General features: G+C 37.8%; 1 protein-coding gene across 1 annotated transcript in view; it reads right to left on the bottom strand.

Moving 5' to 3' along the window:
- PROS1 (protein S) overlaps positions 1-23,454 on the bottom strand; it is a 90,916-nt gene that overhangs the window by 44,224 nt on the left and 23,238 nt on the right. Inside the window, exons 2-7 of the mRNA XM_055126890.1 lie at positions 21,540-21,697; positions 17,599-17,623; positions 10,012-10,101; positions 8,146-8,268; positions 7,922-8,053; positions 2,642-2,767 (exon numbers count right to left, since the gene is read on the bottom strand). Coding sequence (XP_054982865.1) covers positions 2,642-2,767; positions 7,922-8,053; positions 8,146-8,268; positions 10,012-10,101; positions 17,599-17,623; positions 21,540-21,697 — 654 coding nt within the window. The remainder of the gene's footprint in view (positions 1-2,641; positions 2,768-7,921; positions 8,054-8,145; positions 8,269-10,011; positions 10,102-17,598; positions 17,624-21,539; positions 21,698-23,454) is intronic.

The following is a 23,454-nucleotide window of genomic DNA, read 5'->3' as shown; positions in this document are numbered from 1 at the left end:
AATGCTATTTGCCAATTGCTATATGATTTTAACCTTTCTTAATTTAATAGAGGACAGCCATACACACCATCAGTGAGTACCGTATTCAATACCACACATGGTGGGAAGTTTCTCTTGTCCTTTAAAGAAGTTCTCTTAAAGCTTCTTGAAAAATTCATTTCAAGGCTATGAATTCCCTGAGCCACAGTCTGCCAGTCTGTGAAGCTCTGTATAATTCCTTCAAATATGAATGATAATTCAGCTGGATAAAGAATTCTTGGTGAGGTGTTCAGTTTGTTGAGTTTTTATACCATATCTATGTTCGTCTGGCTTGTCTCATTTGATAGATCTGCCGTACATCTTGTAGACTTTTGTATGTAAATTCCTTTTATGATCTTGTTGCTTTCAAGAGAATTTATTTAGAGTATAAGTGGTTCTGGAGTTTTCCTCACTGGGTCTGTTTTGACTTCAGATCTCTTGGATCTTAGTGTCTGAAAATCTTTTTTTTTTTTTTTTTTAGTGTCTGAAAATCTTGGAAGTTCTTATTGATGATTTCTTTAACTACTGTTTCTTCACATTTATCTTCCTGTTCTTCAGGGATTCCAACTGATATATTTATTCCTCTGCTTCTGTGAGTCAGGGGCATGTTATTCCTTCTGTTGTCTTTTTCAATTCTCTAACTTTCTCTTTCATTGTCGAAACTCTCTCGCTTTGTTGTCTTCAGTTTAGTGAATAGCATAGCAATGTCACTTTGAATTCTTCATCAAGGAGAGCTGAGAGCTCTTATGTGTTTGGGGCCTTGACCACATTTTTTAGGTCATCGATTAATATGGGATGCTTCCTGTGCTTCCTCATTGAGTCTGGTGTGGGGTAGCATGACTCTCCATTTTGCTCACTGGAGCTACAGGCATAGGGGTGTGGACTGGGTGGGACGGGGGGGGGGCCGGTTGGGTATGGGCAGGCCAACTAGGAGGCCACACCCTCACGTGATGTAGAGTGGGGTCCTGGGGCTGATCACCACAGGAATTTCTACCGGCAACAAAGTACATTTGGTGTACAGAGAAGCAATATCAGTTTTGGTGAGTGCAAGAGAAGATAGGGCATCAAATTCTCCAGAAGGGTTCAGAAGGCATTTAAATATATTTTAAAAATAATATTTATTCAAACAAATACACAGCTACAGAAATAGATTTAAGGATCTTTGGGCTTGGGAGAAGTATAGAGGACTTATTGCTTCATACTTACAGAGTTGCTATTTAGGATGATTTAAAAGTTTTGGAAACAATGATAATGACTTTATGAGATGCCATAAATATCACTGAATTGTATACTTATAATGTTAAAAAAAACAAAGGAATGATTATTTATTTTGCACAGTAGAACAACTACTGTTGATCTGATTTATTTTATTTTACTCATTTCTGGTTTTGGTGTTACATCAACTATGCTTAGGGCTTACTCTTGGATCTACAACAGGGATAACTCCTTGGTAATGTGGTGCCAAGGAATAAACTGTGGTCTGGTATATGTAAGGCAAGCAACCTACCATTATAATCTGTCTCCAGACCTGATATAATTCACTTTTTTTAAGGAATTGAATTGAATGCATTTTGAACTTTTTAATTTAAAGGAAATATGAGATAACTTATGTATATATACTTATGTACACATGTGACACATGTATATATAAATACATATGTAATTAATAATTAAATTTTAAAAAGCAACCTAGTAGCCTCTTTGGCCCCCATATGTCTGGGATGCATATTTTCTTACTTTAGGGTACATTTCTCCATTTTGACAAAATGGCCTAAACATCCATGCTTAGGATATGTACTTAGCATTTTCCACTCTGGGAAAGTTTGTATTCTCTCTTAAACACAGATCTCTTTCTCCACCCTCACATCTTTATAAATTTCATTCAGCAGAGCTACTTTATTTTCAAACAAATCCTTCATATGTTAAAAAACTGTAAGCAGCAAGACTGTAGTCAAATGAAATAATAACAAATTCAAATGGCTCCCAGTTCATAGGGATTACTAAATGTTATTTCTCAAATTTGTGGAGATTCATTAGTTATCACTTGATTATAAGACTTTTATGTATATATATATACATATATATTAAATCATAACAGAATATACATATAAAGGTCCCATAATGCTAATTATTCTAATTCTGTTCTTAAAATAACCTTTCTTTTCTTTATAACAAAGACATAGTGTTACATGGACAGAAATTCATTAGAAAAACCTGAGGTTTCTAGTTACCAACATTGTACCACTCCCATGACTTTTAACCTGTCTTTATTTTCCATAGTGTCCTTTTCCTTCAAACTTGTAATTCTTTTCTATCTTTGAGTTTTACTTAAACGTTGTGACTATGTGTTTATCTTGCTTTTATCGTGCATAGAAAGTTTCTAGCCCATATATAGATTAGGGGGGACTAGAAGTGCATAGTATTAAGCCTGAGGATCATGTGTCTCACATATATTTCCTCAGAAAAGAAACCAATGATTACCCCATTGGCTCAGCCATACCACAGACTTTGCCATCTTAAAAAATAGGATTGTTCATTTCAAACAAAAACAGTGCTTTTAATATGGAATCGGGTTCCAAAAATACTCTCTTAACCATCAACAATTGTATCATCAAAACTTTACCTTCACACGCTTTTGATTTGGGACTATATCTGTAGCCTTCAGCACATTCACATTCAAAGCCTCCTGGGATGTTCCTGCACACAGCTGTGCCACAAATGTCTGGCTTTAAAAAGCATTCATCTATATCTACAAAGGAAACCAATATATTAAAGAACATTTTTCTCATGCCAGAAGATGCTAGCTAAGAACCCTTGATTTGTGTTTCCTGGATCTAGTTTATATAATAAGACAACAAAGTGACCTGGGAATTACAAAATATTAAATCTATCATTGTAGCTTACTTCACTAAATATTATTTCTTTATACACGACATAAGGAATTTGATGAACATTTACCATATTCCTTGTGTTTATGAAAAAATAGGTTTTAGTTATTCTTTTATCTATTAGAATATAATAAATATATAATAGAGTAAATGACCAGATTATTTATAGAAGTTTATGAAATAAGGTTTCAAATGAAGATTAAGTCTTAATTATCATAGATATAAATAAATAAAAATGAGATGGCTCATCAGACTTTCCTTTCTGCTTGGAAATGGACAATAGAGAGATCTTCATTCTTTTATTATTGCCTAAAACAAATCAATTTAAAGTGGGATTGAGTAAGGTCTCAACACATTTATAAAGCTGAAGTTAATAGAAAAGACATTTCAGCTCTAAACTATCATTCCTAACTAAATTTATATAGGAGACAAGAAACTATAAAGATAATAACTAAATTTATATAGGAGACAAGAAACAAAATATTGGTTGCAACTAGTTACTAGACCAGCACCTGTGAGAAAAACAAGTGACAGAAATAGTTCAGTGGAAATTGAAATTACCAGTACACTTTTCTATCTGTACCCTCAGAATAAGGCAGTGAAGAACAGAAAATAAAGGCAGGAGAGATAGGTTAGTGGTTAGCTGTGCAAGCTTTGCATGTCTGCAAACTCAGTTCAATCCTGGGACTATTATGGAGGCGGAGAGCTAATACGGTGAGTATGGTGCTTGCGGTGCTTGCTCGGCACGAGGCTGACTCAGGTTCGATTCCCAGTATCACATATGTTCCCCTGAGCCTCACCAGGAATAATTCCTGAGTGCAGAGCCAGGAGTAATCTCTGAGCACTGCTGGGTGTAGCCCCCAAATAAAAGCAAAGCAAACAAACAAACAAAAAAACACAAATCCTGGGACTCCATGGTGCTCTAAGTACTACCAGGGTCAGCTGGCAGTGCTGCATACTCAGTGCCTGGCACTGAAACCTCAAGCAGGCTGCTGGAGTAGCTCTCGGAGTAGTCTCTGAGCCCTCTAAACACTACTTAAGAGCACTCCCCCCAAAACAATAGAAAATGCCTTTACTACTTTAAAAAGTTAAGAATTTTCCACAGCCTAATAAGCACACACTGCCGCCCCCCCACCCCAAATGAATACAACCAAACTCTGTAGCACTGTCGTCGTCCCATTGTTCATCAATTTGATTGAGTGGGCACTGGTAATGTCTCCATTATGAGACTTGTTACTGTTTTTGGTATATTGAGTACACCACAGGTAGCTTGCCAGGCTCTGTTGTGTGGGTGGGGTCTCTTCGTAGCTTACCGGGCTCTCCGAGAGGGATGGAGGAATGGAACCTGGGTCGACCACATATAAGGCAAACGCGCTACCTGCTGTGCTACTGCTCCAGTCCACAACGAAACCCAAGTAATAAAAAAAAAATTTCTGATCTTGATTTTATATATATATATATATATATATATATCATTATCCTGGGTATGATACTGTACCATATTTTTATAAAGTGAATATATTGGGTATAGGGTACAGAAAACTAAAAAATTGTTTTCGTAGTTTACAATTTAGTGAAACAACTATTACCTCAAAATATTTCATTACATAAAAATGCCATATGACTAAAAATAATTCGTTTGTGGCAGATTGAGGGAACTATTTAAATCATATGAGTTCAGGTTCTAGCACTTTGATTTACAACTCTAATGAAAAGGTCCCTTCTTACTTTTTAAGAAATTTACTGACAAAATGAATCCAAACACAATGACATCTTGGCAAAGGCCCGATAGTGACAGCTGTACACATATTCTTTGAATAGTTCTGTACTCTAACACTAAGACTTTATGGATAAGGATTATATAAATAAACACATAAGAGCTTATGCTCTAGTCATCTGTGGCATTCACATTTATAAAAAGACATTTGTTATCATTTATATACTATATTTACTCAATTGATAAAAATTGCTTTTGTGGTGGGAGGAGTTTGGTTTTGGGGCTACACCCAGCAACACTCAAGACTTATTCCTGGCTCTGTGCTTTGGGATTAATCTTGAGGAAATTGGGGGATGCTACAGAATGCCAGGGATCTAACTCACACTAGCCACATGCAAGTCAAGCTCCTACTCACTCTATTAGCTTTCCAGCACCTAGGGCTGCATTTTAATTAAAAATATAGTCACAAATGTTTTAAGACAAAATATTCACTGTTTAAAAAAGCATGCAGAATAGTATTTTCTTGTGGAATGTGAAAAAGGGCTCTGTATTGTGGTAGTTTTTACTAACTAGAGGTCTAATGATTTGGTTTCTAATAGTTTTATTATTTTATCATTTGTTTAAAATACTATAGAATTTCTGAAGTACAATTTTCACCTCTATTTACATGCAAGATTCATCACACCATCAAAGTTCTAGTAACATCTTATATTCTAAATTTTTAATGTTAGACGACTTTCAAATAGGCTAGTAAGAAAGAAATATGGTTGTAAACTGGACAATGATTTAGAAAAAAAATTGACAGTTGATACACTTCACTTCACTATAGCAGCATTTAAAATAACAAAAAAAAAATTAAATAACATTATAGTGAACCATAATAAGCACTACAGTGCTGTGAATAGCCCACTATTTGAATATAAATTAAATTTGTAGCTTTACCAAATGAACAGAATTAAGCAAAACTTTATACTTGAACTTACAAATGTTTCTACCTCCTAGCAAGATGAAGAAGATACTAAGAAAAAACAGGAGGAGTTGAATAAGGAGGTGGGGGTGGAGGAACAGAGTTTGACAGAGGAGAAATGGGGATTAAGAAAAGGAAAAGGAAAAGGATAGGGGTAAGAAAATAGGGATGGGGTGGAGAGATAAGGAGGGAGAGGAGAATGGGAGAGAAAAAAAAAGAATGGAAAACATGCCCCAGTTTTAAAAGAAGCAAAACTTAACTGAAATTGGGATATTTCATCTTTATCAATGTGAATATTTGAAGATATTGAAATGACAGCTAAAGTTATCAAATACTAAAAACGTTATATAAAGTAAGAAAGTCAAAATTGGGTGGGAATGGAAAGCTAAAAAAAAAATACACTAGTAAAATGACATGTCAAAAAATTATACTAACAGGGATTATTTAAGTATCAAGAAAAAAATAAATTATGACCAAGAAAGTAATCTTAAAAGCTTAAAGAAAAAGAAAACCAGATCTCATTTCCCCCAAAACCACAACAGGATGAAGCAGAAGATGAAGGATTTATATTAGAGATTGGAAAGGTATTTCTGATAAGGAAACATAAAATGCAATGGAAGAGTTTTTGAGGACGCTGGTGGATTTCTCCACACAGCTGCTTATCTCATTGACATAAATAAAATAATATTATTACCTGAGAAAAGTATAAATAGTAATTTTGCAAAGACTAAAACATGCACTGAAACTTGACTAGTCACCATATAATGAAATTATTTAATGTGTACATGTAGATGCACATGCACAAAATAACAGAATGTCTAAAACTAATAAAAATGCAATAAGAAATCAATAAGCTATTTTTTTTATATTTTATATTTTTATCTTTATATTTTATCTTTTTTTTTAAATTTATTTATTTTTAATTAGAGAATCACCGTGAGGGTACAGTTACAGATTTATACACTTTTGTGCTTATACTTCCCTCATACAAAGTTTGGGAACCCATCCCTTCACCAGTGCCCATTCTCCACCACCGGTAAACCCAGTGTCCCTCCCACCCTCCCCAATCCCATCTCCCCCCACCCCACCCTGCCACTGTGGCAAGGCATTCCCTTCTGTTTTCTCTCTCTAATTAGCTGTTGTGGTTTGCAATAAAGGTGTTGAGTGGCCAATAAGCTATTTTTTAAATGGCAAGATTATAAGAAACAAAGTGAAATGCAGTTTCATGATGAATAAGATGGATAATAATAATATACATTTATCATAAGCACTTATACTAGAAAATTTATTTCCCTGCTTTCTTTAAACACCTTGGTTCACAAAGTTGTTCATGATGGTTTGTTACAGGCATTCAATATTCCAGCACCAATCCCATCACCACTGTCACCCCACTTCCCTCCAGCTTTGTCTCCATTTTGCCAAAAACACCTCAAGCCCACCCATATAGTAGGTCCACAATAATTCATTTTATACTGCTTGTTGGGCTGGAGCCATAGCACAGCAGTAGGGCATTCGCCTTTCACGCGGCCGACCCATGTTCGATTCCTTCGCCCCTCTCGGAGAGTCTGGCAAGCTACCGACAGTATCTCACCCCCACGCCAGAGCCTGGCAAGCTACCCGTAGCGTACTGGGTATGCCAAAACAGTAACAATAAGTCTCTCAATGAGAGACATTACCAGTGCTTGCTTGAACAAATCGATGAGCAACGGTATGACAGTGACAGCGATACTGCTTGTTACCACTATGTAGCTTACAGAATGATCAAACAATATTTCCGTGGAAGAAAATTTGTGAAAATTGTTTTATCTGAGCATGAGACATTTAAGTCCTTGTCTCAGGGTTTACTAAGCTGTTGTTGCAAGGAAAGTCTTCCGTGTGAATATTTTTGTTAGTCAAGATTGTGGCATCTACAATTTAATTACTTTTAATCTGGTGTGCTACTACTGGAATGGAGCTTGGAGATGTTCAGAAAATCCAAACTATTTAACTGAGCAGTCTAGCCAGCGGTATAGTGGTGGCTTTAGGGTGTGGGAAGAGCTGGTGAAGCTTTGTCAGGGCAGGACTTAGCCAACCCCCCTTTACTAAAAAATTTTTCAAGAAATTTTTGGGAGGGCTGTACAGATAGTACAGTGGGTCAGGCACTACCTTGCATGTGGCTCACCTGGATTAGGTCCCTGGCACCCCATAAGGTCCCTCTAGCCCCTCTAGGAGTGATCATTAAGACCTGAGCACAGCTGAGTGAGGCCCCAAAACATTCCTGGGAAAGTTCCTAAAACTGAATTTTGATCTCACTCAGTAAAGACTCTTTTAATTCTAGCTTCTTTTTCTTACCTCTACATCCTTTTTGATTTGAAAGCATAAGAAAACCACTTCTACAGGAACAGTAGTAACTTCCAGGTATATTATCACAAATCTGTTCACAACCTCCATTGATATTGAAGGGATCTTTGCATTCATTTATATCTAAAAGGGGGAATCAATTAGATAGTATTTAGCCTTCAGATAACTTTCCCGGAGGCCAATCCAAATGACTCAAGTGAACTTAGTAAACATACCTAAGTCACACAGCTCTCCTTCCCAGCCTGGCTTACAAATGCAAGTGAATGAAGCTAGGCCATCTTTGCACTTGATATATCCACCTTCACTGCATGGCATCGGATTGCACTGGTCAGGAATGGCTGAAGCAAATAGAAATCTATTTAATTCTTACCATATGCCAGAAATAAAATGGAATTATATCCCCTCTAATGTAAATCCGGTGCTGAAACATATAATTAATGAAAAATGAAATACAGTTCCTTCCGGTAAACAATACTTGTTCATTGAAAAGGTGAATTCATTAGATAAACCATTATAATTATTTGACAAAAGCGAAAGACTTTTATACTTGCAAGCATGGATAGCGGTTTTAATTGTAACACAGACTTCTATTTACAAATATTTCTTCATTGGATCCTAAAAACATTCCATGACATAGACAACAAAAATAATACTACTGAAACTATCAGTTTAAGCAGAAAAGCAGAAGTTAGGGCTTCCAATTTGGGCAAAATATTTAACAGGCACTATGTTTGTTCTCCTGCTTTTAAATAAATAAGACCTCTGGTCACATAGATGGAACAAAGGTTTTAAGAAAGGACAAATGGTAGCAGTATTTACTGAGAGGAAACTTTCTTCACAAAATGTCATAGCCACTTTAAGCTGACACTTATTTGTGGTCTCTCTCTCCTCCCACTAGACACAGTAAAAGTTCATCATTTCCTAGATATGATAAATAATTTCTTTGTTTAAAAAGTAGAATGGGGGGGCTGGAGTGATAGCATAGCGGGTAGGGCGTTTGCCTTGCACGCGGCCGACCCAGGTTCAAATCCCAGCATCCCATATGGTCCCCTGAGCACAGCCAGGGGTAATTCCTGAGTGCAGAGCCAGGAGTAACCCCTGTGCATCGCCAGGTGTGACCCAAAAAGAAAAAAAAAAAAAAAAAAAAAAAAAAAAAAAAAGTAGAATGGGGGGGCTAGAGCGACAGCACAGCGGGTAGGGCATTCACATTGCACCGGCCGACCGTGTTTGATCCCCAGCATCCTATATGGTCCCCCGAGCACCACCAGAAGTAATCCCTGTGCATGCCGGTGTGACCGAAAAGACAAAAAAAAAAAAAGTAGAATGGAGGGGTGGGCCAGAGCGATAATACAGCTTCTCTTACATGTAGTGGAACAAGTTCAATCCTCGACATCCCATATAGTACCCTGAACATTGCAAGAAGTAATTCCTGAGTGCAGAACCGGGAGTAACCCCAAGCATCACCGGGAGTGACCCTTCCCAAAAATTATTAAGAAATAGAATTGGAGGGGGAGCTGGTGTGATGGTACAGTGAAAAGGTCACTCGCCTTGCATGCAGCCAGTTCAATCCCTGGCAGCCCATGTGGTGCCCAGGGCTCACTAGGGGTGATATCTGAGAACAGAATCAGAAGTAAACCCTGAGCATCCCCAAGGGTGGCCCCAAAGCAAAAACAACACAAACAAACATATGACATAGCAATGCACACACATTTACTACCCTTAACTTTATAAAAATCAGATATTTATAAATAACTATGCTTATTTATTCAGTCATAGATATTTTCATCTACAACTAGGTTATTTTTCAGTTGTGTCTTTAGAATCCTCTTCATGATGAGTTATATAAAAATCAACTAGACATCTCTGAGTTGAGTTCAGTTTAGCCAAAACACAAAAATCTAGAACTAAAATATACTCAACTCAGTATTATTCACAGTATGAATTAATCAGAAAAAGGTTTTATATAGAGCCCGTGACTTATATCCCACTACCTGCAGCCAACAAATCTGACCACTTTTGTCCGTTGTGATTTGGAAAACCAGGTCATTTTATTTTTTTAACTCCATGGTTGATAGGATTACCATTGACACAGTTCCTTAGTTCAGTAGTAACAGCAGCTCTTTTCGAAAGTGCTTTGTTGGACAATCCAGCTCTGAAGCTGCCAAGACAAACTGTAAAAATAAACAAAGGTGATTTTTAGAATAGACATACTAAATATTATCAGAAATAATGGCAGCTATTATCCAGAGAAAAAAAAGACTAGTTTAGATCTTGAGGCTGTATATGATTCAGCATTTAACCTATAAACCATTAATGCTTCTATCAACCTTTTTAAAAAATTAAAACTCCACAAGGAAAACTTTAACCAATGCAGTATTGTGAAAAATGTTATGGAAGCTTCTCTTAGGAGAATAAATACAAAGCCAGAAATGAAAAACATCTGGAATAGCAGAGAAATTTATGGTCATGCATATCTATGTTAGTTCTGCAGTGGAGACCTAAAGTAATCTGAAGTCTATGAACCAGTACATGCTTTCATAAAGTACTTATAATTAAGTCAAAAGAATGAGTTAGTGTTTCTTGTTGCTGTAGGCAAGTTACATTCTTATACTGTTTCATAGATAATGATATAGTATTATTTTCCTAATGTCTCAATAATATACAGTAGCTGGACTTTATTTTATTTTTGCATCCAACACATCTGATCTAGCAATCTGGTGGAAATGACAAGTAAAACAGTAAAGATAAAATACCAGGGGGTCTTTAAAAACTAGGCTTCACTGAATACTAGCAGCAAAACATTTCTCAATAGATACCACTGTGATGTCATCATACAGATAAAGGTAGGAGCTAGAGTTGAGATATAAATTAGTTCACTGTCAGAGCAACAGACTGAAAAGATGCTGTTTGGGTTATGTTCTATGTAAGAGTCAATCCCAAACATTTGTAGCTCAAAATAATCATTCTATTTGGTATAGGATTTGTGAGATAAATTTGGGGAAAGGGCTCGTTTGGATCTCTTCTCTCTGCTTCATGTGGGGTCAGCTAGATTGGCTGCATGAAGAATCCACCTCCCTTTGGTCCTTCTCTCACAGGCTTCACTGTTCAGAGCCCTGGTCCTCCTCCACAGGTAATGCATGCTCTGGGTTTTTTCCCTGAACTGAGTTTTTCTTACTTGTCTCAAATTAAGCTGTTCTTTCATGGCAGCTCACTTCCAGAAGGAAGAGAGCAGAAGCAGCAAACCCAAAGGAAGCGATTTATCACTTCCATAGTATTCTGTTGATCAAAGCAGCCCAGTGCTCACCCAGATTCCACTGAAGAAGAGGGTAGAAAGCATATTCCATAGTGACACAGTCGATACTGCAGAAGAGGGGATGAAAATGTGTTGGCAACCATCTTTGGAAGGAAGATTCAATTTAGTACTGAAAGGCTTTTTTGTGTATTCATTCTATTAGTGTATTAGAATGCTCAATTTATTACTGAAAGGCTTATTTGTGTATTAGTCCTAAAATGCTGTTAAAAGTTACCACAATCACAGTGACCAAAAAGAACCAAAAGATGCTCTATTGCTATTGTTACATCAATATGTTTATATTGATATCTAAAATTGAGATGTCAGAAGAGCATTAGTCTTTTTGAAGGCATTGTGGAAAATCTATGTTTTCTGCCTTTTAAATTATTTTTGTGTGTGTGAGGGGACTACACCAGTGATGTTCAGGGGTTGCTCCTGGCTCTGCACTCTTACACCTGGATGTGCTCCATTATGATATACCAGAAATCAAACCCCAGTCAGCCACATGCTAGACAAATGCCCAATGTACTACTCTTGGGCCCCTTTTCTGCCATTTTTGGGCTTCAAGAGGCCATTTGCACTCTGGGATCATGGACCCATTCTCACAGCAATACCAACAACTACTACCAATCCTAACAGCAGAGCCTGGCAAGCTACCCGTGGCATATTAGATACGCCCAAAACAGTAACAACAAGTCTCACAATGGAGATGTTACTGGTGCCCGCTAGAGCAAATCGATGAACAATGGGATGACAGTGCTGTAGTGCAACCATTAAAGGGAATTCAAGTAACAGACCTAGAATAATTTCCTGGACTTATTCCTGCAAGCCTGTATTCCACACAATATTCACAGATTCTGCAGAAAGATATCGACATCTTTGGGGTACAGAGGGAACACAATAGTCCGTGTACCTTGGGAGGTTAGAATTCCTTCCCATAGGGAAAAATATCAAAACATGGTGACTACCATGTCTTAAGATACTAGGGGCATAATGAAACCTAAATGGTTTTAGAATTTCAGTATTCTTTGATTTTTTTTTATAATTTGAAAGAAATATCTTGGTCTAAATTTCAGTGAGATATGAAAACTGGCTTTGATTTAGGTTTTAGTTGGTTCAGTATTTATTTGTGTAACAACGTTCTGTATTCCTTCCTGTGGAATTGTAGATATATATTTTTCTAAGAATGCAACCATGTTATTAAGATTCAAATTTTATTTTCATATGGCTGTTCATAATATTTTACATTCATTGTTTTATGAGTATAATTGATTAATAGATTATGATTATTTTATCATACAGGAATCACTGTATCACTGTCATCCCATTGTTCATCGATTTGCTCAAGCGGGCACCAGTAACATCTCCATTGTGAGATTTGTTGTTACTGTTTTTGGCATATCCAATACATCACGGGTAGCTTGCCAGGCTCTGCCGTGTGGGTGGGATACTCTCGGTAGCTTGCCGAACTCTCCGAGAGATGGAGGAATCCAACCCGGGTCGGCTGCGTGCAAGGCAAAGGCCCTAGCTGCTGTGCTATCTCTCCAGCCTCCATATTAAAATATTGATTCAAATTATTAAAAAGTTTCTAAAACAATTAGAAATATGAAAACCATTTGAAACCATCATTTCTTTTGAAAAGGTATGAATATGTGATTATAGCTGCTTTTTTTGGGTTTGGTTTTAGTGCCACCCCTAGTGCTGCTCAAGGTTTACTTTTGGTTCTGTGCTCATGGATCACTCCTGAAGGGGATCAGGGGATAAAATGGGTGCGAGGGATCAAATCTGGGTTGGCTATGTGCAGTGCAAGTACCCCACCCACTGTACTATCACTCTGGCCTCTGGGGCTACCTTTTCCTTTTTTTCAAAGAATTATTTGTTTTTAAGGGTTGTTACTAAATAGGTGGGAGTTAAATGACATGATGCCTGGGATGTGTTTCACATTCTATGGTGTGGAGGGATGGCAGCAGGATGAAACAAGATTAGTAATGAGTTGAAAACAATTAGAGCTGTTTACCAAGACAGGGAGTTCATCAGAATACTCCACTCACTTCTGTAATGGCTGAACTTTTCAAAAGTAAAGTACAGTGATTCAAATCATTGGTTCAAATCATTGATTCAAATCATATGGAAATAAATACAAAATATTTAGATTGATAGCATTTCCTCTTTTTAGTTTCTGTTCTGTTATATTATCTTTTTCTCTTTTGCTTTTCTTTGATATTCTATTGTTCTCACCAGAGGTCAACCTAATTTACTAATCTTGACTAAGACTATAATTGCATTTAATTTTTTTAAATTTTACATTGAATTTCACCTGTTTTTTGTATGTCTTTTTTATGGGGGTGGATGTTTTGAGGCCACAACTGGTGATGCTCAGCGCATAGTCCCTGCTCTGTGCTCATGGATCACTTCTGGCAGGTTCAGGGGGCTATTTATGGTACCAGATATTGAACCTGAGCTGGTCATGGTCAAGGCAAGGGCCCTACCTGCTGCAAGATTGCTCTGGCCATCTAGATCCTTATTTCCTATTTTTCATTATTTATTCTACTATATTTTAATTTTTTTCTTAATTTTAATGGTTAAATCATTTCCTAATTACTCTAATATGAGTTCTTGCTGCTATTTCATGGTCAGTACCTCAATTCCCACACATACCAGGCCAACTGAGCCTTCAGGCTATCTGTGGATTTCTTATATTTGTTTTTCATTTTATTTTGTTATTAATAGTGTCTGGGATATTATCGTTGCACTTGAGATAATTTTAAGAATGTTATTGTTGTACTTGAGATAATTTTAAGTCAGCAGTCTAAGCTATGACAACTTATCAAGTGCTACATACTAATAGTTACTTCTATTTAGGGACAATAATACTTCTATTTAGGCACAAAATTTAATATACTTCCCAAGTAATAACTCTCTCACTGATATAACCACACATTCTATCAAGCAATATCATAAGACACAGACATATTTATTATTTTTCAATTAAAGCCATATTACATAAAACATATTGATATCATAAAATCCACAATCCCATTTTTGTCAAAATTTCATGTTTTCAGAAATGTACAAGGAATTCAGAGATAGACTGAAGTACTCTCTAAATTCCTGGAATCCTAAATCTAAACACTATCCAAAAATTAAGGAGCTCCCTGCTTATGCTGTGGTCCTTAACAGAAGTACTGTTATGTTTATCCAGACAGAATTACAATGTGGTTTCTTTTTTTTCCTAATTGGAGTCGTTGACCTATACAAACTATATAAGTCAAATGTCAGAAAAGTTTAGTTTAGGCAAAGCATTTCTTTTTTATTGTCAACAGTAGAGTTCACTGCATGTGTCTATATAAATATAAAGATCAAAATTCAAAATGTGAATCAGAAAATGAGCATTATGCTAGAGCAGTAGTACAGTGGACAGAGTATCTGCCTCGCATGCAGCTGATCCGGGTTCAGTTCAACCCTCAGCACCATGTATGGTCCCTGGAGCCCAGCCAGAAGTGATCCCTGAGTGCAGAGCCAGGAATAAGTCCTGAGTACAGTCAGGTATCAACCCCCTTCCAATAAATAAAATAACAACAAATAATAGTCTATTTCTGTTTTATAATAAGTCAGTAAAATAACAATATTTTGTGTTTAGAGTAAGTTTGATGCAGTTTTAAAAATCTAAAAACATATACATGTATCACTGTATCAATGTCATCCCATTGTTCATCGAGTTACTCAAGCGGGCATCAGTAACATCTCCATTCATCCCAGCCCTGAGATTTTAGCAGCCTCTCCTTACTCGTTTTTCTGAACAATTGGAGGCTCTTTTCAGGGTCAGGGGAATGAGACCTGTTATTGCTATGTATTTGGCATATTGAATACACCACAGGGATCTTGCCAGGCTCTTCTGTGCAAGCAAATGGATAAAGATGAAATATTAGTCAGGGCAGGCAAGTGCTGCCCAAAGAAAGTCACAGCTACAAATTAGAAAACAGCAACCATCTTAATACTGCATTCCTCCAAAAATCAAATTGGCTTCATGATAGGGGAAAGAGTCCTGTTTTGTATCAGACAGATCTCACAAGTACAATGCTCATTTTTATCCTCCGTAATCATTTTAGTAACTGAATCTGGTGCTAGGGCTACCTGTACCTCAGTGACGAAGCACATGCCATACATGTCTGAGGCCATGAGTTCAATTCTCAGCACCAAAAATGAATAAAGCTGATCCTATTAACCCTAAACTTCAGGTATCCTCTCGCCAGAGCTCCCTTTCTGAAACCTGATCAATATGCCTTCAAATGTGTGGCACCTCTGACTTGGAATAAAACTCTCCAATTAAATTTTTAAAACGTATTTATTTCTAACTTACGGGGTCCATTTTCAGCCAGTGCCAGTCCTTGGGGATGCAGTCCTTAATTAAGCCCTGTGACACTTAGGGCCTTGCATATGCTAGGCATGTGCTGAGCCACTTGGGTTACTTCCCTGGCCCAGTTATTCTGTCTGATAGTGCCCCATGCTTGTTCCTTCTAGTACTTAGTCACAGAATTAAGGGTTGTGAGGCTGGAGCCAGCGCACAGCAGGTAATTGCTTTGCATGCGGCCAACCAGCCGAAAACATATACATGCTTATATGAAATTCCAAAACACTCTAAAGTCAGAAAGTATAGTGCTCATTGCAATACAAAACATGAAAAGTAAAATAATTTGCTTATATGGACAAAGTACAAATATTCTGACTGGGTGTTTGGTTTTTATTTTTATTTAACATCTGCGGGGCTTTTTGTGGGCTTTTGATGGGGTTTTTGCTGCCAAATAAGAGAGGCAAAGAAAAAAGAAACAGGGGGCCGGAGCGATAGCACAGCGGGTAGGGCGTTTGCCTTGCACGCAGCCGACCCGGGTTTGATCCCCGGCATCCCATATGGTCCCCCAAGCACCGCCAGGAGTAATTCCTGAGTGCAAAGCCGGGAGTTAACCCCTGAGCATCGGTGGGTGTGACCCAAAAAGCAAAAAAATAAAAAAGAAAAACAAAAGAGAAACTAAATAGAGTTAAGTAAAGGAAGTTGATGGGCATAAGGAGAGGAAAAATAAATATATTTTATCTACAGAACTTCCCCATGACACAAATATTGTACTAAAATATTCATTATTTTTATTCAAACATAATCTGTGACTAAAAGTATGTATCTTCTGGAGAGCTAATACCTGTAAGCACAGCCTTCATTCCACGAATTTAAGAAACACAGACTAATTTCAATTTTAAAGCAAGTCTACAAATTTTATGGACTAGGAACGATCTCATTTATGTTATAAAATACTTAAATTCCTACTTCGCGTTGAGATAGTTATGTCGTTCAATCTTCCTTACGCTTTTTGGTGGAGCAGAGGTTGGGCCACAACCAGTGATGCTTAGGGCTTACCCTGAATGTGTGCTCAGGGGTTGCTCCTGGCTGTGTTTAGGGGACCAGATGCTGTGTCAGGTATTGAACTGGGGTTGGCCACAGGCAAGGGTGATGTCTTGACCTCTGTCCTACCTCTTTAGCCCCTCTTTCCACTTTGAAAGCAAATCTTGATGTACTAACTTCTGCACTTTAACATTAAACAGTGTTTAGTTCTGAGATGTGAGTTCTAGTTTTGTTTTAGCTTATGTGAGTCAGGTACAATGTTGTTGCTATAAGAAAAAGCTCTATGGGATGTCAGAGAGATAATATCAGGTTGTGTGTTGCCTTGCACATAACTAACCTAGGCTGAATTCCTGGCACTGAAAATGGACCCCCCAAGACCACCAGGAGTGATCTCTCAGCATGAGCTAGAAATAAGCCATGAGCACCGCTGGGTTTGGTCCAACAATAAACAACCAACAAATCGAGGGAAGATGAGGTTTAAATTTGTCTCTCCAGATCTTAGGACTGGGGTTGGGAGAGAAGAGAAAAGTTGCGAGGCACGGGAAGTACCCTAGAGAGCGGCAGTGCATTCTTCACGTGCAGGTGTCCCAAGTTGGAGCCCCAGAATCAATGAGCCAGATGTGGCCCCAAGCTCAGCTGGGTGTGGCCACCGCCAAAAACAAAATTATAAAGGAAAATAAAAATCTTCAACATTATATGTATAAGAAGCACATACTACGTTTATATACTGCGTCCATAAATCTTCATGAGAAGGACACAAGAATAAAAAAAAATTAAATGTCAAGATACCTCATGGTCATTAAAGAGCTGGGCCAAATTTGTCTACAACTTTAAATAATGAACAAATTGCATACAGAAAGAAATTTTACTACTAAGGTTATTGTAATTACACTGGAATTAATACAGGAATAGAGGGTTGGACTGGATCAAATATAAGATTGCATCCATCTCTAAGATAATATAAGTGTGCTCCTTTGAACTTACCTAAGTAGTTTGGATAAAAATAATCCTAGAAAGAAAAAAGAATTATATTTTAGCAAAAATAAATTGTTATATTGACTTAAAACTTATTTTTATAATGTTTTTACATAAAGAATGCATATGAATTACATATAAATGCTAGTTACATATTATAACATTTATTCTATAATAAATATACCAGGAATAAACAACTAATTAAATTAGTTAGTTGTTTAAAACAATAAAAGGCAAAGGTGTAAGATAATATTAAGCAATTAAATCGCTAATTTCCACTAAGGAACAAATTTTCTGGTTCCCAGGATAGTTTACAAAAGTTTTCTGAAGCTACATATCTACTATATACATATATAATGCATAGCAATAATAGCATAAGATCAGCTAATGAGAAACAACTATTTCCTGACAAAACCGTGATCAGATACATTATATAACTTTATCCAGTTATAGAATCAAAATCCCCACTCTTTTCTCTTGTGATTTACATACACAACAGTTATCTACTGGTTTTCAAGGATCTACTCTCATACTGTGGGAATTCAGACAGCAGTGTTATTTTTCACAGAACAAAACTCAAGAGGAGAGCCAATAGTGAAAGGTCAAAACGAGAAGATATGGAAGAAAAGACTATTTTAGCAACATAGGAGCTAAGTAATGGAATGGTGCTGAGGAATGTGTATATCGGGATTTTTTACAAGGATAGGAAGTGACTGATACATAGAAAATAAAAAGTAGGGGCTGGTGAGGTAGTATGGTGGTAGAGTGCTTGCCTTGCACTCAGCTGACTTGGGTTCTATCTCTGGCACCCTGTACGGTCCCCCAGCACTACCAGGCATAATCCCTGGAGGGAGGAAGGGGAGGGAGGGAGGGAGGGAGGGAGGGAGGGAGGGAGGAAGGAAGGAAGGAAGGAAGGAAGGAAGGAAGGAAGGAAGGAAGGAAGGAAGGAAGGAAGGAAGGAAGGAAGGAAGGAAGGAGGGAAGGAAGGAAGGAGGGAAGGAAGGAAGGAGGGAGGGGGAGGAAGGAAGGAAGGAAGGAAGGAAGGAAGGAAGGAAGGAAGGAAGGAAGGAAGGAAGGAAGGAAGGAAGGAAGGAAGGAAGGAAGGAAGGAGGGGAGGAAGGAAGGAAGGAAGGAAGGAAGGAAGGAAGGAAGGAAGGAAGGAAGGAAGGAAGGAAGGAAGGAAGGAAGGAAGGAAGGAAGGAAGGGAGGGAGGAAGGAAAGAAGGAAAGGAGGCAGGGAGGGAAGGAGGGAGGGAGGGAGGGAGAGAGGGAGGGAGGAAAGGAGGGGGGGAGGGAGGGATGAAAGGAGGGAGGGGAACTAAATAAAATTAATAAGGTAGAAAGAAATAATCTAAAACCGGATGTTAGAGCCAATGTAATTCCAAGAATAATTGTCAACTGACTTGTAGAATTGTGTCTCAGATAGAAAGACCTTCTAAGCTTGGTGAATAATTTCTTGCTGAAGTATTTAGAGGCCTCCCCAGTGGTGCGTGAGGGATGGGAAGCACATCCGACGATTCCCAGTGAACACACAGAGTTCAATGTGAAGTCCTGAGCAATCAGTGCTGCTGGGGCCCTTACAGTGCTACAGTGCTGGGGATCACAAGGGTCACATCTAGGGATACTCAGGGGACACCCAGGGATTCAGGGTGGGAGACAAGTGGTGCTGGGGATTAAGGAAAGAAGGAAGAGAGGGAGGGAGGGAGGGAGGGAGGTAGACAGGGAGGGAGAGGAAGAAAGAAACAGAAGGAAAGAAAGTTAGAAGCAGTCACAAATTTTTTCTTTGACTTTTTTTGATTCTGTTCAGAGGTCACACTCTGCAGTGCTCACTGCTCACCGCTGGCCCTGGGCTAAGGGATCATCCAGCTGGTGCACGGCGGACTGTATGTGGTGCAGGGGATGAAACCACAGTCAGTACTTGTAAGGCAAGCACTTTCACCTGTGTGCTAGCTCTCTGGTTTTTCTTTTTTCTATTATTTCATTTCTCTCATTTATTCCTTATGGTACTATGTGATATGGTTGAGACTAAAGTGTGAATAAATTGGAGGAGGAGAAGCAGGTACATGAATTTCCATTCTTCACCATCTCCCCTCCTCATCGTGATGATTGCCATTTGCTACTCAAAGCCTAAACTATTAGAACATATAAATAGTACCAGAAACAAATACTCAAGAATGTATATGAATGTAATAAAAAAAAAATGAGGTCTCAGTCATGCAGACTTTTCTTAAGATGTTCTAGAAAAAAAAAAAAAGCAATAGTTGGGATGAAAAACAGGCCAATCAAGAATGGCACAGTGATAGCACAGCAGGTAGGGCGTTTGCCTTACACACAGCCGACCTGGGTTTGATTCCCAGCATCCCATATGGTCCCCCGAGCACGAGCAGGAATAATTCCTTAGTGGATGAGCCAGGAGTAAGCCCTTTGCATCACTGGGTGTGACCCAAAAGGCAAAAAAAAAAAAAAAAAAAAAAGAATGGCAGAAGGTTTGCCATTGTTGAGGCCTAGAAAAAAGGGTGTTGAGGCTTATCATACTGTCTCTACTTTGGTAGATATTTTAAGTTTGCATGATAAAAAAGAAATGTGTAAATATGTATGTATATTGTGTATATCAGTTTCCTTCAGACTGCTAAACAGAAGAAATGCAATTTGGCCTTGTCAATAGCTTATCCTGAAAAGCAACAAAAATGAAAGAAAAACATGTTCATTTCACCTACTCCCTATCACCCACTATTAAAAATGAATCCCTAGCTTGGGAATGCCTTTGAACCTAGGTGGAGGTAGGTGGAGGTAAAAAGGATCAAAGAGAAAGAGAGTAACCAAATGATTACTCAGTCAGACAAGATCTCTATAAAGAACAGCCTCCCACTTTCTTATCTCTCATCTAGTATCATGACCGCAGAGGCCAAGGCAAAGGTAAAGGAGTTATTTGGTCATGCTTTCTCCCTCATTTCCTCTTGGTTTTAGAGTTTATCTCAGAAAATACCTGAGGTAGCTTGAGGTTTATCAGACTGAATTCTCAATGTAGTGCTCATCCTCACTCTTAGAAGTACCGTTTACATACTTGCTTCTTGCTTTGCACAGGACATCTTAAAACTAGCATAAGTCTCAAGGAAAATTAGTAAACTAAAAGTGAGGTCAAGGGGCTGGAGCGATAGCACAGAGGGCAAGGCATTTGCCTTGTACGCGGCTGACCCGGGATCGATTCATAGCATCCCATATGGTCCACCGAGCACCGCCAGGAGTCATTCCTGAGTGCAAAGCCAGGAGTCACCCCTGTGCATCAAAAAGAAAAAAAATGATGAGGTCCAGGGGGTATCCATATTTCTCAGTGGCCTTTCTGATTAGCTCATTTTTCCACTAACTGGGAAAAATTGATATATTAAAAATATAAATTCTAACCCAGAAGTCATAGAATAATCATGGATACATTTCAAGGTGTATGAGGTAAATTAAAGTATACTCAGGAAACCTAACATTGAAAAGAATTCTTCACTGTGCATTCACTAAACACCTACTTATGCACCATGTACTGGATTAGCAGGTTTCTTTTTCTATTGCCTGACCAATGTAGAACCTTAATAAAGCATAATGACAATGTAATAACACACACACACACACACACACACACAAATACACACATTGTACATGAAATGAGTCCCTCTTATATCCAAAACCACCAAATTCTGGTGGAGATTATTTACACACCTATGTTGTAAATACTATTTGCTGATAAGGATGAACTAAATTATAGACTAGTCAGAATATACTGCCTTTGGCAACAATGTTTTCCTAACAAGTCCACCTTCCTTTGAAGTTACTTCCTCCTAAAATGCTTCAGTGATTACAACTGGAAGGAGATACACACAATTTAACTGTAAAACAGACAGAATAGAATAGAACACAGACTCAAGCTGTTTAGGTATGTTAATAGTTCCCATAAATTCTTACTGTTTCGGGATCGTTTTCAAAGATTTCCCTGGCTTCTTCTTTATTGCAAATTTCTTCAATGCATTCTCTTTCAAGGTTACCCTTTTTGAATTCTTCAACCCCAGAGTTTCCACGGCGTTTCCTAACTAGGACTTGGGAAGCATCTTGCCTGGATAAAACTGAAGTAAAAATAAAATTAATATGAACAAATACATTATTATTTTAATTAGGATGCTATTTTATTAAACCGTGTATCACTGTATCACTGTCATCCCCATGGCTCATCGATTTGCTTGAGCGGGCACCAGTACTGTCTCCATTGTGGGACTTTTTACTGCTTTTGGCATGTTGAATACGCACGGGTAACATGCCAGGCTCTGCCATGCAGGCGAGATACTCTTGGTAGCTTGTCAGGCTCTCCAAGAGAGGCGGAAGAATAGAACCCGGGTCGGTCAACGCCCTACCTGCTGTACTATCACTCCACGCCCATGTAAACAATGAGAATTTTTATTAAACAATGAGAATTATTTAATAAAGTAACATATTTTATAAATAAAATGATAAAATACAATAACAAAGTAATAAACATGATAAAATAATTATTAAATAATAATAAATAATAAAATAACAAAATCCAATCCAAATAAAATAACAAAATCCATTGCATATTGGATTAAATATAACTTACTTTTAAAGTATGGAAATTTAAAACAGTATCATTTAAATGAGGAAAAAATACATATATGTGCACCTTGGTTAATAACTGAGTAGAATTATTGTGCACTACAGCACTTGTACAAAGATCTACACAAATTATTCAAGTTCATGCTTAAGCTCAAACTACCAAACAATACTTAAAGTTTACTTTTTTATGACTACATTGGATAAAAAGGATTATGCTGAAATAATTGTCAAAAGTCATAGCTACACCATCTTTTAAGCTAGAGTAATGAACTTTCTCAATGCTAATGATAAACTTCCATGACTCTACGAGAAAAGAGCAACATAGGAGTATAAATCAGCAGAGGGGGAAAAAAAAGACCTTATAAGAGCGTAAAGTACAGGAAGCAAAGAGAAAAGAAAATGGCAACTTCAACTCTCCTAACGTTTTTAAAAGTTGGAAGGAATAACAACAAATAACAAAAAAAATTCAACACTGAGCAACAGATTTAAGGGGAAAAAATAGCATCATAAAGAATAGATAGACATGATACCGAGAATTTACAAGCAACTTTTTCAAATTAAAAAGTAAAATAAAATAAAATACAGGGAGTGGCTGAATTTGAGAACCTGTATTTGTACCCTTCCGAGATAAAGGTAAATGTATATCAAAACTTGTGTGACTACACAGAAAACAACCTGAAACCAGATTAATTTCACAGCAAAGAGACAGAATAAGTTTTCAGATGGATTCGAGATAGAGATGCTCTCACTACAGGACACTCACCACAAGGAAAAAGCTGCAGCAAGCAAGAAATGTCTAAGAGGTGGCACTTTGCCCCAGGTAATAAATAGGGAGTGGGTTACACAGAACACTCACACCCCAAATTTATAATCAGTGCACAAACTTTACTTCTTCCTCTACAAAGGTATAACATAAGAGCAGAATACATCATCAATAATCAGGGAAAGGCAAATCAAAACAACAATGAGATATTATCTCACATCATAGAGACTGGCACACATCCAAACGAATAAGAAAAATCAGTGTTAGAGTGGATATGGGGAGAAGGGACCCTCATTCATTTCTGGCCCAGCCTTTTTGGAAAACAATATGGACATTCCTCAAAAAACTAGAAATGAAGGGGCTGGAGTGATAGCACAGCGGGTAGGGCGTTTGCACGCAGCCGACCCGGGTTCAAATCGCAGCATCCCATATGGCCCCCTGAGCATCACCGGGAGTGATTCCTGAGTGCAGAGCAAGGAGTAACCCCTG

Source organism: Sorex araneus, chromosome 2 (genome assembly GCF_027595985.1).
Source record: "Sorex araneus isolate mSorAra2 chromosome 2, mSorAra2.pri, whole genome shotgun sequence".
Classification (NCBI taxonomy): Eukaryota; Metazoa; Chordata; class Mammalia; order Eulipotyphla; family Soricidae; genus Sorex; species Sorex araneus.
Note: the sequence above shows the minus strand (reverse complement) of the source record. Positions and strands in the feature narration are given on the sequence as shown.